Here is a 13290-nt window from a genome sequence, read left to right as displayed (position 1 = left end):
CCATTTAATGATGACTTGACCCTCAAATTATAAAGTTAAGTTATAACTTTATAATATCACTTTTAATTATTTCATTATCATTCGAGCCATTAAAACATTAATATCTCCTATAATAATCATTATTTCTTCATTATGTCTGCACCAGGGAGTTGACCAATTTATCCTCTGTTCAACCCATTGACTTACTAAAAATATAAACGGTCCCTCTCGATCATCTCCTGACTTACTATAAATAGTAAGTATATGAAACTGAGCCCAAACGAAGTCCAATCTGAAGCAAACGAAGACCAAACTGGAACATACTGAATTTTGGAGAAGACGAGAACCCCCATTAACCAAGTCCTTGCCTTAGAAGACCCTCTATCCACAGTTATTAGCCTACTAGGGTCAGAATGATAGGCTAATCACTCAAGAATAGGAACAAACTAAAAAGGGGACATTACAAACTTCTTTAGTGGAAGTTTGAGGTCTTTGAGTATTTTTAGGACTTTAAATCACTTGTGAAGAAATAGAAAAGGAAAGCCAACAAGGTTCTACACCTTGATAATGGTTCTAAGTATCTAAACTACCATTTTGATTAGTTTTGTACTTTAAAGGGGATTAGTTTGTAACATAAAGTTTCAGATAGTCCTCAATAGAATAATATGGTAGAGTGTAACCAGATATTCTTGAAGAAAATGGCTAATTGTATGATACACTCTAGGTCTCTTGCACCGCAACATTGGGCAAGGCTATTGATTGCTCCAATTATTTCTAGAATTGCGTTCCTCACAAAAATTGGGAGTCACTTCTTTTGAAGCTTAGAGCAATAAAAATCCATGGTGAAACATTGTAGAGTTCTTGATTCTCCAATATGAGTCCACATTCTATTAGAAAAGAATAAGGGTATGCATCTACAAAGTAGGCCTTGCATCTTTGTGGGTTATCTTGATGTTGTTAAGGGATATTGACCTCTCTATCATACCATACAAGTTCTCATTTCTAGGAGGGTCCATTGAGTATACTCTTAATATTTTTATCATCCACATTCACATTGGATTCATATGGGATTGATGGCAATGCTTCTTAGGAATCAAATCCGTTGATGCACATTCTTGATGATGAGGATTTTTCTTCCTCTATTTCAACTAGTGGTAGTGATAATTCTACCAAGAAATTCATGTTGTTGCCTATGATTTGAACCTTCAATTTTTCTTTTATAGCTCTTTCAAAGTAAACGATGAGATTATGTATAGCCTCAACACGTGCATGGTGAGGATGATCCCTAAAGAGAACATTAGAGACTGATGAGCACACACTTATACTAAGAGGGAAGGGGTGAATTAGTATAAGGCAATCTTCTACTTACATAATTTGACAACCATAATAAAGAAATCATATAAGATCTAACAATTAGGAGATACAAGATTTACGTGGAAACCCTTTTTGGAGAAAAACACAAAGAAAGACTACTTGGATCTATTGTGCAAATTGAGCCACAACAAAAATAAAATGATTTTGCAATATTTACAAGCACAAACACATTGGAGACACCAATCCCCACAATTGAGCACCAACTTAGGAAGAGAGACCAATATCTTCTTTTAGGAAGCACCAACCTCTTATGCAAAACTTAACCTTTTGGATGTCGCTTCTTCAATAGATGATTGTTGTGACATTTTCACACATTGCCCCATTGCAAATGGGGACCCCCACTTTTTTGGCTTCCTAGCATGGGTGTTTTAGCATAGTTGTCTTCTAGCTTGGCAATAGTCATAGCTTTTTAACCTTTGCCTATGGGAAGGGGTTAGTTTTGTCGATCTCGGTTAAGTGTGTTGAGCATCCCTTGGTATGTCTTGGAAGTGCAAAATTTGTCTTTGAATGGGTGTAGTCAAGTTAGGAATTTGTGTTTCAAGTTTGGGACTCATGAACAAGTGTTTGAGTTGAAAGTCGAGGTCAAGTTAGAAAAATTGTCAAAAGATGTCAAATCTTGCAAATGTTGTCAAAAGTGTCTAAAATTGTCAAATTGCAAAACGTTGTTAGGATTGTTTAAAAAATGCAAAAAATGTTATAATGAAATGTTGTTAGCATCAATTGTTTGGGATTTTGAGTTTTGAACTGATAAGCGTGGAAGCAATTGAAATTTGACATGGACAAGGAAAAGTTTCTTGTTTTCCGACCTTGACAGGAAGGAAATAATAAGAAAATTTTGTAAAAATTCCTCGGAAATATTTTATTTTGTAATTGCCTTCCTGATCTCAAAACCTTGAGCATGAAATGTAAGGGTGTGTCCTTTATCACACATTTAATTAACATTGAGAAGATTATGCTTAAAACAAGACATTTTCTATTTTTGTCTTTCCATTTTCAAGACTAAGAGTACCTTTTCAGTTATCCTTGTTGTAGCATTATTTCCAAGTTCTATAGTGCCTCCGTTTACTTCCTTCAAATTGAGAAGTCTGCTCTTGTCCCTTGTCACGTGGCCTGAGCATCTACTGTCAATGTACCATTGATTTCCTTCATTTTGGGCATGAAAAGCATTTTGCAAAAGTATGGTTTCTCCTTATTTTGTTTTTCTTGCCCCTGCTTCTTTTTCCAAACTTTTTGTAGGTTTCCAATTTTCTTACCAAGGGTATCCACTTTCTTGTTTTGTCTAGGAAGTTCTACAAACCACTTCTGCAAAAATGTGTTGTATGACCATAGTTGTTGCACTTATAAAACATAATATTGTAATCCAATAAAGGAGCAAATGAACTGTATTTTCTATTTAAGAACCCAAAAGAACTTCCATTTTTGTTCCACACAAAATTATTACTTGTACGAGCCCTATAATTTATTGCTTTATGACCAAAATGATTATAGAAAAAAAAATAACTGAAAAAAGAATTTTGGAACCTTGTCATATGAGATTGCTTTGGAGGGAAAGATCTTCTAAATGTATTTTTATCCTAGCCGTCCTTGTGAGGAGTGTTGGTTTTTTTGAAGAACATTGTTGTCTTCCTTTTTGTTGCTATCATTATTGATGGACTCCTTGAGTTCATCTACATTGGCTTTTGGATTTTTCGCATTCATCATCTTTAGTAGTTCTCTAGCCTTTGGATTTTGATCTTCCTTAGTATTCCTTTGATTTTCTTCATAACCAAGATCATTTTTAATGAATGGTAAACTTTGGCAATTGATAATGTCATGTAGAATTTTAGTACTCTTCTTAAACTTCAAGCTTTTGTTCATTTGGGCAGTTGTTTTCTCTAGTTCCTTCCTCAAGGTAACAATATCAGATTCTAGCTTATCACAATTTTTTTTGGTTATCTTTAGTTGGATTCTCACCTCCTCTTCTATCCTTTTTGGTTCTTCTAGTTGAATTTTTAGGCTGATGATAATCTTTTTTGATTCCTCAAGGCTTTGTGACATTTTTGCTCTTGAATCACTATCCTCTTCATATTTTTGAAGCTGCAATTTTGTGTCAAATTCTTTTTCGTAAGCTTCTTGATCTCACTTGTGGCACAAATGAGTTCTTCAAAATCCACTTCTCCCTCAATTTGAGCATCTTCTTCTTCTTCTAAATCTAGCTTTTCTTTCGCACCACTATCTTCACCTTTCATGACATCAATCCTTGTTTCTACTGCCATGAACAAAGTTTCTTCTCTGTCACTGTCTAGGAGACTTTCATCACTCTTTTTAAGTGAGATGTTGTACCTTTTAGAGTAGAGGCTTTTCTTGTGTTTATGGAAGTGTTGACGTGTATTTTGTACACCATCATACACAGAATAAAATACCAATAGGCATCTTATCCTCTCTTGAGAAAATAGTCTCTAACTGCTGAAGATTCACGTAAAGGATCAGTTAGGTAGACTCCAAGGTTCTTTTAGTGGGGTCTCCACGTGTGGACAAGCTTTTTAGTGGTATGATGTGATTTGCTGTTTCCTCCAAGGGGTCTTACGTATTCAAAGTTCGAAGATTTTACTAAACTAAAAGGAATTTTCAAAAAAAGCAAAAAGATAGGGTTTAAGAGGTCTAATCTAGCCTAACCCTATGAATGACTTAGCATGGACGAGATTTGGCAAGACTCAACCAACTTCAATTTTGCCATAAGATAACAACTCAATTGAAATTAGTGCGATCTTCTAAGGTAATATAATGATATTCAATGCATCAAAGACCAAGGACACTACTACGAAGGTACATATCCAAGACACAATGATAATTGAAGATTAAGGACTCAAAGTGTTCTCCAGTCGACCACGCAAGGCGTTCCTACAATCAGCAAGAAGCTAGTGGTTTGGATTGCGAATCCTACCAAATATCAAATCTCACACTTAGTCTTTCAAATTAACAAACTACTTCGATTGAGCATGATTCAAGTGTATCAAACAACCATGAAGATAACTCAAGAAATTTGCAACAAAACACCATAACTTCAATATTTTATTGATTTCCAAGTCATCATGTACAACAATTGCTTGAATTTCTCTCTTCAAGACTCAATCTTGCTACAAAATAAAATTGCTTACAACTCTAATCTCTCTTCTCTATTACATCAACTATTGACTCTTCGACTATTATCAGATGAAATGAAAAATGGGGTATAAATAGCATCCCCAGTTACAATGAAAGGTCCAGATTGAAAACAAATCAATGGACAAGATCATGACACCTAAACCCTAATTAGGGTTTGTTACAAATGACCTCCTTTTTACTGAACAATATTAAATACATAGCCAAATATTAAATTTGGCACAAAAACCTAGGAGGTATCAACCAATGAGAAATAAGATGTCATGTCATCTGTAACAACCTTTCATCTAGAATCTTATTCCCTTTCCAATTCTCTTTCTTAGCATATGCAATGAATTTTGTCACGATTCCTTCGATTTCTGTGATTGGAATCTCGGGAAGATTCTTGATACTCTCTTCTAAGTGGATGATCTGATCGAATGCATCTAGAAGAGCTGCGTCCCAAGTAGGTTCAAGTTCCTTCGTTCTATCAATCAGGAGCATGGTGGCGTACATCTGATCATACTGTTCATCTGTAACATCTGCGTCCTTGCGAAAGATGATCTTGATTCTATCCTCAAATTCTTGTATATCCACATCTGTCTCGACCTCGATCCTTCTGCCAAGAATGGTACGAAGTACCTCAAATACTCTGTCCTGGATCGGGTTGATTACCTCCTCAACTTGACCACATCTAACACTGATGTCCTCGAAGAGAACACTCTTTATATGGAGTAAGGTTGACCACTGAAATAAACTGTGAGAATCACCTTCCAAGATCCTCTCTTGCGCTAAAATTCTTCTGGATGTGTGTCTTATAACTTTCAAGACAGGGATGACAACGTCCTTGGTATGGGCAAATGCAGCTACTGTTGTCATCAATCTGTGGATTATCTCAAGAACTTGGATAGCCTGATGAATAATCTTCGTCATCCTTGAAACAAAATCTATGGCCACTGTATGAGCTCTATCCATCCAACTACATGTACGCTGGACCAGGTTCCTGAATCTTTCTGCCTCATTGATCGATTGAAGGGGCAATGCTTGCACTGGTGATCTAACTGGATCCTGACGTCCCAAAGGTTCATTGATGTGACTGAAATATGTCCTCCATGCACCTCTCTCTCTCTCAAGCTTTCTATTCTTTTCCACTTCTTCTCTAAACTTGTCCTTCAATGCCTCAAATGTGTCGGTGGCATCATCTAAAGTCTGCTCTGCTGTGGATGGTCCTAACTCAAAAGTTTGTACATCATAATCCTCTGCTAGGATCTCACCCTCATATTTATCTGCTGCCGGTGTAGCTATCTGCAGTTTTCTAGATCCAGTCTCATCTCGAATCATCTTGGACATCTTTGTAGCCTTCTTCTTCTCTGTTATCACATGTGAACATCCAACAAGGCTCTCTAAATCAATTGCATTGTCCTCGTCCTCAATTACGATCACCTTGGTTAATCTTTCCTTTAACCAATCTGGAATATTCGATCTTGTCTCTTGAACTTGAATTTCTTTATGTACTATTTCTTCTTGTCTGGGAGGAGATGTTACTTCATTATCTTCTTCTAAATCATAGTCTTGGAGAGATCCATCTGACGAAACATGCTGTGCCTGCCCTTCCTCCTGCCTGTCATTCTGTACCATCGACTCCATGGACTCTTCCACTCGAACTGTTCTATCTTCTGGTCTGGAAGAAGTACCTGGTGTTTGATCTTTGTTGGCACCTTGCTTTTTCTTGGAAGGCTCCTTCTTTTCTGATCTTTCCTTTCTCTTCGAACCTCTCGGATGGAGATTGCCCTCACTGGCACATCGAAGGTTACCTTCACCTGAATTCCTAGGATTGGGATTGCCTTCACTAACACTGGCTCCACCTTCGGCTGGTTTCTCTTCCAAAGTAAAAGACATAGCTATGCCTTGTTCTCTCAACTTCTGACGCTGAACGTCTACCCATCTGCGAGTACAAGACAAGACTGGTGCCATCAAAGCATCTAAATCCACGACTTCAGGCTCATTCCAATCCAACCTTATTGTTTTGCTTTCTCTATCATAGGAAGACTGGATGTGCCTGCCATTGTCCTGAGCTTGGTCGGCCACTCTGTAAATCCTGCATTTCCTGATGAAATCCAAAGGCAATCTAGAATGTATCTTTCGTTTCACTTCAAGATCATCCAGGAGGTTCATCATAAAATCCTCAATCTGATGCTCATGTCTAAATCTTCTACCGACCGTCTCCTCTAAATGTCCATGTGGATCAAAGCTATTTCTCCAAGCAAAAGATGAAAAAGAATACAAGGCTAACTCCTTCTCTGCGTCATCCATGGCTAAGACATTAGGACATACCTCAACTGAATTACCCAAAATAATAGGTACCTGAACTCCATTCTGATGTCTGTGTCTGAATGCCTTCACATATGCTGCCAACTGCCTTGTTACTTCAAGTAACACAATTCTGTCTGTCGGATACCTCGGCAACATGTATGGGGGTAAAGGACATCCATGCACTCTAATGTAAGTGAACTTGGGAAACTGAATGAACCAAGCACCGTACCTCTTGATGAATTCCTGGGCATCCTGAGATAATCTGTTGTGAATCCCTCCTTGCAACGTCCTTGTGATGTTCATCGTGAAAGTATCATTAACTAACTTGTAGTTCTTCCCTGGCGGATGATGCAAGTAGGCATAGGAATCACAAGCTCTGACCTCGCCGGGTCCTCTTCCAATCATTCCTCTGTGAGGTAGTCCTGCGTACTCAACACTCCTGATCAAAGCATAGATGACGTATGAACTCATGTGGAAGGACTTAGTAGCCCTGAGTCTCCTCAACTGTACGTCTAAGCAATGGCTAATTATCCTAGCCCAATGTATCGTACCCTTTCCCTGGACAATCACCTGGATAAAGTAAAACATCCACTTCTCAAAATAGAAGGCATGAGGTGCTCCTGTAACTCGGTTGAGCATGGTAATCAAATCTCTGTACTCCTCCTGGAAATCAATCCGATGCGGTGTGTTCGGTACCTTGCTTAGACGGGGACGACTCTTAAGTAGCCAGTTCTTATTGATTATGCTTAGGCAAGCATCTGGATCATCATCGTACACTGATCTGGCTCCCTCAATGCTCTTATATATCATGTCCCTGTGCTCTGGAAGATGGAAAGCTTCACTTATGGCTTCCTCCGAAAGGTACGCCAAAGTGTTTCCCTCATTGGACACAATTGTCCTGGACTGTGGATTGTAGTGACGGGCACACTCGATCATCGACTCGTGGCACTGAATAGCTGGAGGAAAACCGGCCGCCTTGATGATGCCACTCTCTATTATTCTCCGGGCGACAGGTGATGGCTTGTCAATGTAAGGGACCTCTCGAAACTTCTTCGTGCTAAAGTTCCCCAATCTTGTATCTCCAATGTTGCTCCACTTCGACACGATCTTGGTCTCCACTTCTTCGGTCTTCTGATCTTCTTTCATGAGAGCTGAGCGACTGGTGGATGCTCCCGCCTTTGGGGTCGCCATACCTACACAACATTTCATTATAAGAACTATATTTTGCAATGAATAACATAGATTAGAGAGAGAATTTTTTTAGGAAACATCATGATAAGTCTCTAGAGTTATCATTTCCTAAAAAAAAAAAAAGAACGATCGAGCAAGGAAATTCAAAATTCAAAATTTCAAAATTTAAAATATGACGATCAATAAATAAAGCAATAAAATCAAATCGCCATACCTCAAAAGAGAGCTAACTCTAGAATGCAAAAAGGAAAAGATCGCCTAGGCAAAATTGAGATATAAATGATCTTCAATATTATCTCCTCAAAAGATCGACTTCGCCACCTTTGGATTGAACGTGATCTTCAAGTCTTTAGCAAGTTCGCTCAAATGGATCCTCAAGCTCGCACAAACAAATCTTCCAAGTCTCGCGCCCTTTGACGTGGTCTTCAATCCTTGGCAAATTCGCTCCAATGAAGTCTCCAAGATATCGCACCACCCTTTGATGATATTAACGCCACCTTTGGTTTAAACTCGCACCACACAAGATGATACACTTCGCACTATCTTCGCTTCTCCTTAATTCGCATGAAGGATAAAAAATGATTATGTGAAAATGATATCTTCCACCCTCAATATATAGCGCTTTCACCCTTTCATCCCTTAGGCCGACTTGGTAAATAAAACCATTTTTTAAATGATTTGCAATAGAATAACAAGGCCGACTTGCTTTTGTAGCGCTCCAAATTCGATTTTTATTATTAATTAAATAATTAATTATTAATGCCTTACGTTTTTAATTTGCAAATTTCGATTTTAATAAAGGCAAAATAATTAATAAAAGATCAACACCACATTAAATGCCAAATTAAATAGGATTTTCAAATTTTTATCGATTTTAGCATTTAAGGAAAATTTGAATTGCTTATTTGGCGCCAAAACTATGAAAACAAAGGGGACGTACCTCATCGCTCTGGTCCCTTGGAGAGGGACAGGAGCGATCCATTATTTTGTCTTGATTTTGCATTTTTCCCGTTCAACTCCTTCATCTCCACGTTCAATATTGATCATCATGATGAGTCCTTCGAATTTGATCATCTTGTGTGCGTTCATAGGTGCCTTTGGATGTTCATCGCCCTGGTCCTTGTCCAAAGGACAGGAGCGATCTTCAAATTTCCACGTTCAATATGCATCCTTTATCTTCGATCTTCATTGTGATGTCCTCCAAACGTCGTCCCTTGCCTCGCTTAACCTCGCCTTGCTTTGATCTTGAAGGAATATGAGTGCTTTTGATAGGATCGCCCTGGTCCTTGTCCAAAGGACAGGAGCGATGTGAGTCTTTAGCATGACTAGCAACGTTTGGACGTCCAAAAATTCTTGCATGCGATCTTCAAAGAACGCCTTGGACCTTGTGTAACCTTGCGAAGTCTTGATCTTACGTAAATCTTGCCTGAAATGACCAATACATCCAACATCGCCCTGGTCCCTTCCTGAGGGACAGGAGCGATCTAGGTCCTAGGATGCAAATCTCTTCATTATAACGACCTTTGAGTGTTTGTGCATGATGAAGACGTCTTAAAATGTCCTTTGCCTCCTTGTCTTGACTTGGGTCGGTTTCAAACTTAAGCAAAAGGCAATATAACCATTGTATCGCCCTGGTCCCTTGGAGAGGGACAGGAGCGATCCTCCTTTTGTGGCTCTTATTTCACTTTGTCAGGTTCCAAGTTTATATTCAACGGACTCGTCATGCTCTACTCCATTCGTCCATGCCTTAACATTGTTTGCAACTTGGCTAGAAAATCATTTATAACAAAATCGCTCTGGTCCCTTCCTGAGGGACAGGAGCGAACTAGGCCTTTTGGGACCCCTGTGGACGTTTAAAAATATTCAATTTATATTCAACGCGTTCATCTCATGTTTTCCCTTGCCTCTGGACGTAAACTTATCTTGATTTTTGCCTGGATCTTGCTCAATGAAGGACATCGCTCTGGTCCCTTGGAGAGGGACGAGAGCTATAAGGTACTTCGCCCTGGTCCCTTGGAGAGGGACAGGAGCGAACTTTGCATTCTGGACCATTCTCCTTCGTTTTTGCATCTCAAATTATATTCATTTGGTAAAGCATCTCCCTCAGGACGTCCTCAAATCATCAAATCGTCGAAATCTCGCAAGGATAAGGCAAAATTGAATTTGTAGCTCCGGTCCTTCACTGAGGGACAGGAGCGATTTTCCTCCTGGAGGCGTTTCTGTGCTCATGAAAATCTTCAATTTATATTCAATGGAAAGATCTCGTCGTTCTCCATCACTTCCAACTCGAAACTTGTCTGGACTCTGCAAGAATAGTGAGATATTTGAAAAAGAGCTCCCGTCCTTCACTGAGGGACAGGAGCGATTTTGCTCCTACAGGCCAAAATAACATGATTTTTCACATTTTAACACTTCACAAGGCGAAAACAAATCATTTCCAATGCCCAGGATCGAAATCAAAAAAGGTCAAAATTTGGTCAAAATATTCAATCGGACAAAAATTCACATTTCACCTTCGACACTTAGACAAATTTAAGCTCTGCATTAACATTCCAATTGAAAATTAGACCATTTTGGCGAATTCATTACATTCAAAATTTGCATCCTAGAAAGGAAGCTCAAAAAGCTCTCAAAAACGACTGGATTTTGGCCTGAAAAGACAAAATTTAAAACCCTAAGGCTTGACCCTAAATCCAGACGACTAACTGACTAACAAAATCCTAAAAACGAAGGCGAAAAACGAGGGGAAAACAAGCAAAAAAGAGGGGGTCCCCATTTGCGATGGGGCGATGTGTGAAATGGTCACAACAGGAAGTTCTTCTTTTTGTATTGATGATATCTACTCCCTTTCTTCTTGTTATGATTTGCTTCATCATTAGTATCATCCTTTTCTGCATATGGACCCTTAGCAGCAAAATCTTCTATTTTACCACAGTTAAAACATTTAAAAGGTACCTTACCTTACTGTAATGTCCCCTTCTTGGTTCAAGATAGTTTTAACCATAATTAATCGATTTCCAATATATTTATAACTTAACTAAATCGATTAAGAGACAAAACTATCTTAACATGAATCAAATCAGTTATATTCCATAGTTCAATCAATTAATCTATTAATAAGTAAAGTGTTCATCTATTTTACATCCATAGTTCTTTATGCAAGTGTCAAACCAATTGTAATGCTCCTTATTAGGATCTTCTCCTTTCCAACTTAACAGGAAAACATATTCTTTTTCCTGATATTAACTAAAGAATTCTTTAGATTTATATTCTAATATTTTTTTGTTAGTTCAAAGCATTATTTCTATATATATATATATATTATATTTATATATATATTCATATATTGTTTTCAGATATTATTAATGACTGCAAACTAGTTACTCGATAGTATTGTAATAATTTATAATTATTATATCAATTATTAATGTTCATAATATTATTAAAATTCTGCATATGAACATCAGCGGCCTTCTATAATAATCATCCATACTAAGCACGTCCCTATGCATACCTCTAAGGACAAGGAGGACACTGCCTCTAACTTAATAACAGTTCTGATCTGATTCCATCCATTCGATGGTTGTAGATCCTATATATATTCCTTCTCCCTACCTTTCTTATTCATTCTTCCTTCCCTTACTGAGCATCTAACTATCACTGGGCTTTTTCCTATCCTTGTTGGATGCCTAATAATATTAGTTATTAGCATAACTGTGGCTGTAAAGACAGACAGATCTGACATGCGTCAGATCTGGTCTGCCATTATATGTAAAATGAAATATGACTCATACTTATTGCAGACTATATTAATATTACTATTAGATTCTGCATACTGACATTATCAGGCTTCATATATATGGCATACGTATTAAGCATATCCCCTAGGCATACCCCTGAGAATAAAGATGTTACTGCCCGTCTCTTCCTGATCGATTGGACGAAGTCTCATGGCACAATTTATTATTTATTTAGATAAACTGTCTCTAGTTAATGTCAATGCCCTTTCTGATGTGGAATACCTTTAAATCATGCATCCCTATTTGGGTAGATTTGTGGCTCGTCTGAGCACTACCTGAGCACTACCGATCTATATTCAATATTGAAAACCCAACCTTCTCCCTCTAGGATTGACGTCCTCTTCCTCTTAATATGTTGCGGAATGTTTTTCATCAATAGACGTGTCTTTTAATAGTATCGGTTGCTTCCTTTTCATTATAATTATTTCTCCCTAATTCGTTTTTAGACAATTAACAAGTCTGTATAATATATTAGTGATAAGATAATATATCCCAAATATATTAATAATTGATAATAATTACTCTTAATTAATATAAAATTATTAATTAAATAATTACTGTTAATATTGTATCAGAATTAGTTTATTATTTTATTTAATTATTTTAAATATATAAATTGTGTTTACGTTTAGGAATATGTTTATAATTTATAATAATATATAAATTATGTTTATAATATGATATTAATTAAATAATAATATTAATAAATTTAAATAATTGTTTGTTGTGAATTATTATAATAATTACTAATAATAACTGCTTGATTTAGGATATATATATAACGATCAAGGAGGGGATATGACACTTACCTTTGTATTTTCAAGATCCTTTCTTTAGCTTTCTCACAAAATTGGCTTCCTCTGCATTTGACTTATTGCTTGATTTAGACTCTTCATTCTTCACTAGTGAGTAGTTTTGAGAAAGAGGGTTTTGTCTTGTAGTGAGCTTAACGCATGGAAGGGGAACCATTCCTCTTTTTCTGCACTTTAATTTGAATCAGAATGAAAAATGCACATTTTCTAAGAAGAAAGCTGCAGGGTATTGACTCAAACTTGAACAACTTGCTTCACAAGTGAAAGAATTTTCAGCAGTTTAATTTGATCATGCACAAAATAATCTTTGGATAGAAAAGTATGAAGTTTTGTTCCTTACATTCTGCATTTTGATTTTATACTCTCCATCTTATATTCAGGACTTGATGAGGCAAAGGATTTTCTATCAGATTCTTTTCCGAATGTTGAAATTGGAGTAGCTCATGGAAAGGTATCTTTTTCTTTGGTCTTATGTTTTGTTGTTTCAATAGTTTTATTTGTTGTGATTAGAATGTTCTACTTTTGAACTAGAAGGAACCCACAATTAGAATGAGAAATTTCGTCCATCTCAAAATACCAAAAAACAACAAATTTTCCATCTTTAAGTATTACTGTATTACTATTAAAACACAAGGCAAATGCTCTAATAAAAGCATGCTACAATTATTTCATCTTGGGAGAGTATAGAGGAGGAAGTGTTG

The 13290-nt window shown here is 37.1% G+C and overlaps 1 protein-coding gene across 1 annotated transcript in view; it reads left to right on the top strand.

The window, feature by feature from the left end:
* The window catches only part of LOC131073944 (ATP-dependent DNA helicase At3g02060, chloroplastic), a 228435-nt gene that overhangs the window by 144671 nt on the left and 70474 nt on the right, over positions 1-13290 (top strand). The window contains exon 7 of the mRNA XM_058010469.2: positions 12970-13040. Coding sequence (XP_057866452.2) covers positions 12970-13040 — 71 coding nt within the window. The remainder of the gene's footprint in view (positions 1-12969; positions 13041-13290) is intronic.

Source organism: Cryptomeria japonica, chromosome 9 (genome assembly GCF_030272615.1).
Source record: "Cryptomeria japonica chromosome 9, Sugi_1.0, whole genome shotgun sequence".
In the NCBI taxonomy this organism is placed as follows: domain Eukaryota; kingdom Viridiplantae; phylum Streptophyta; class Pinopsida; order Cupressales; family Cupressaceae; genus Cryptomeria; species Cryptomeria japonica.
Note: the sequence above shows the minus strand (reverse complement) of the source record. Positions and strands in the feature narration are given on the sequence as shown.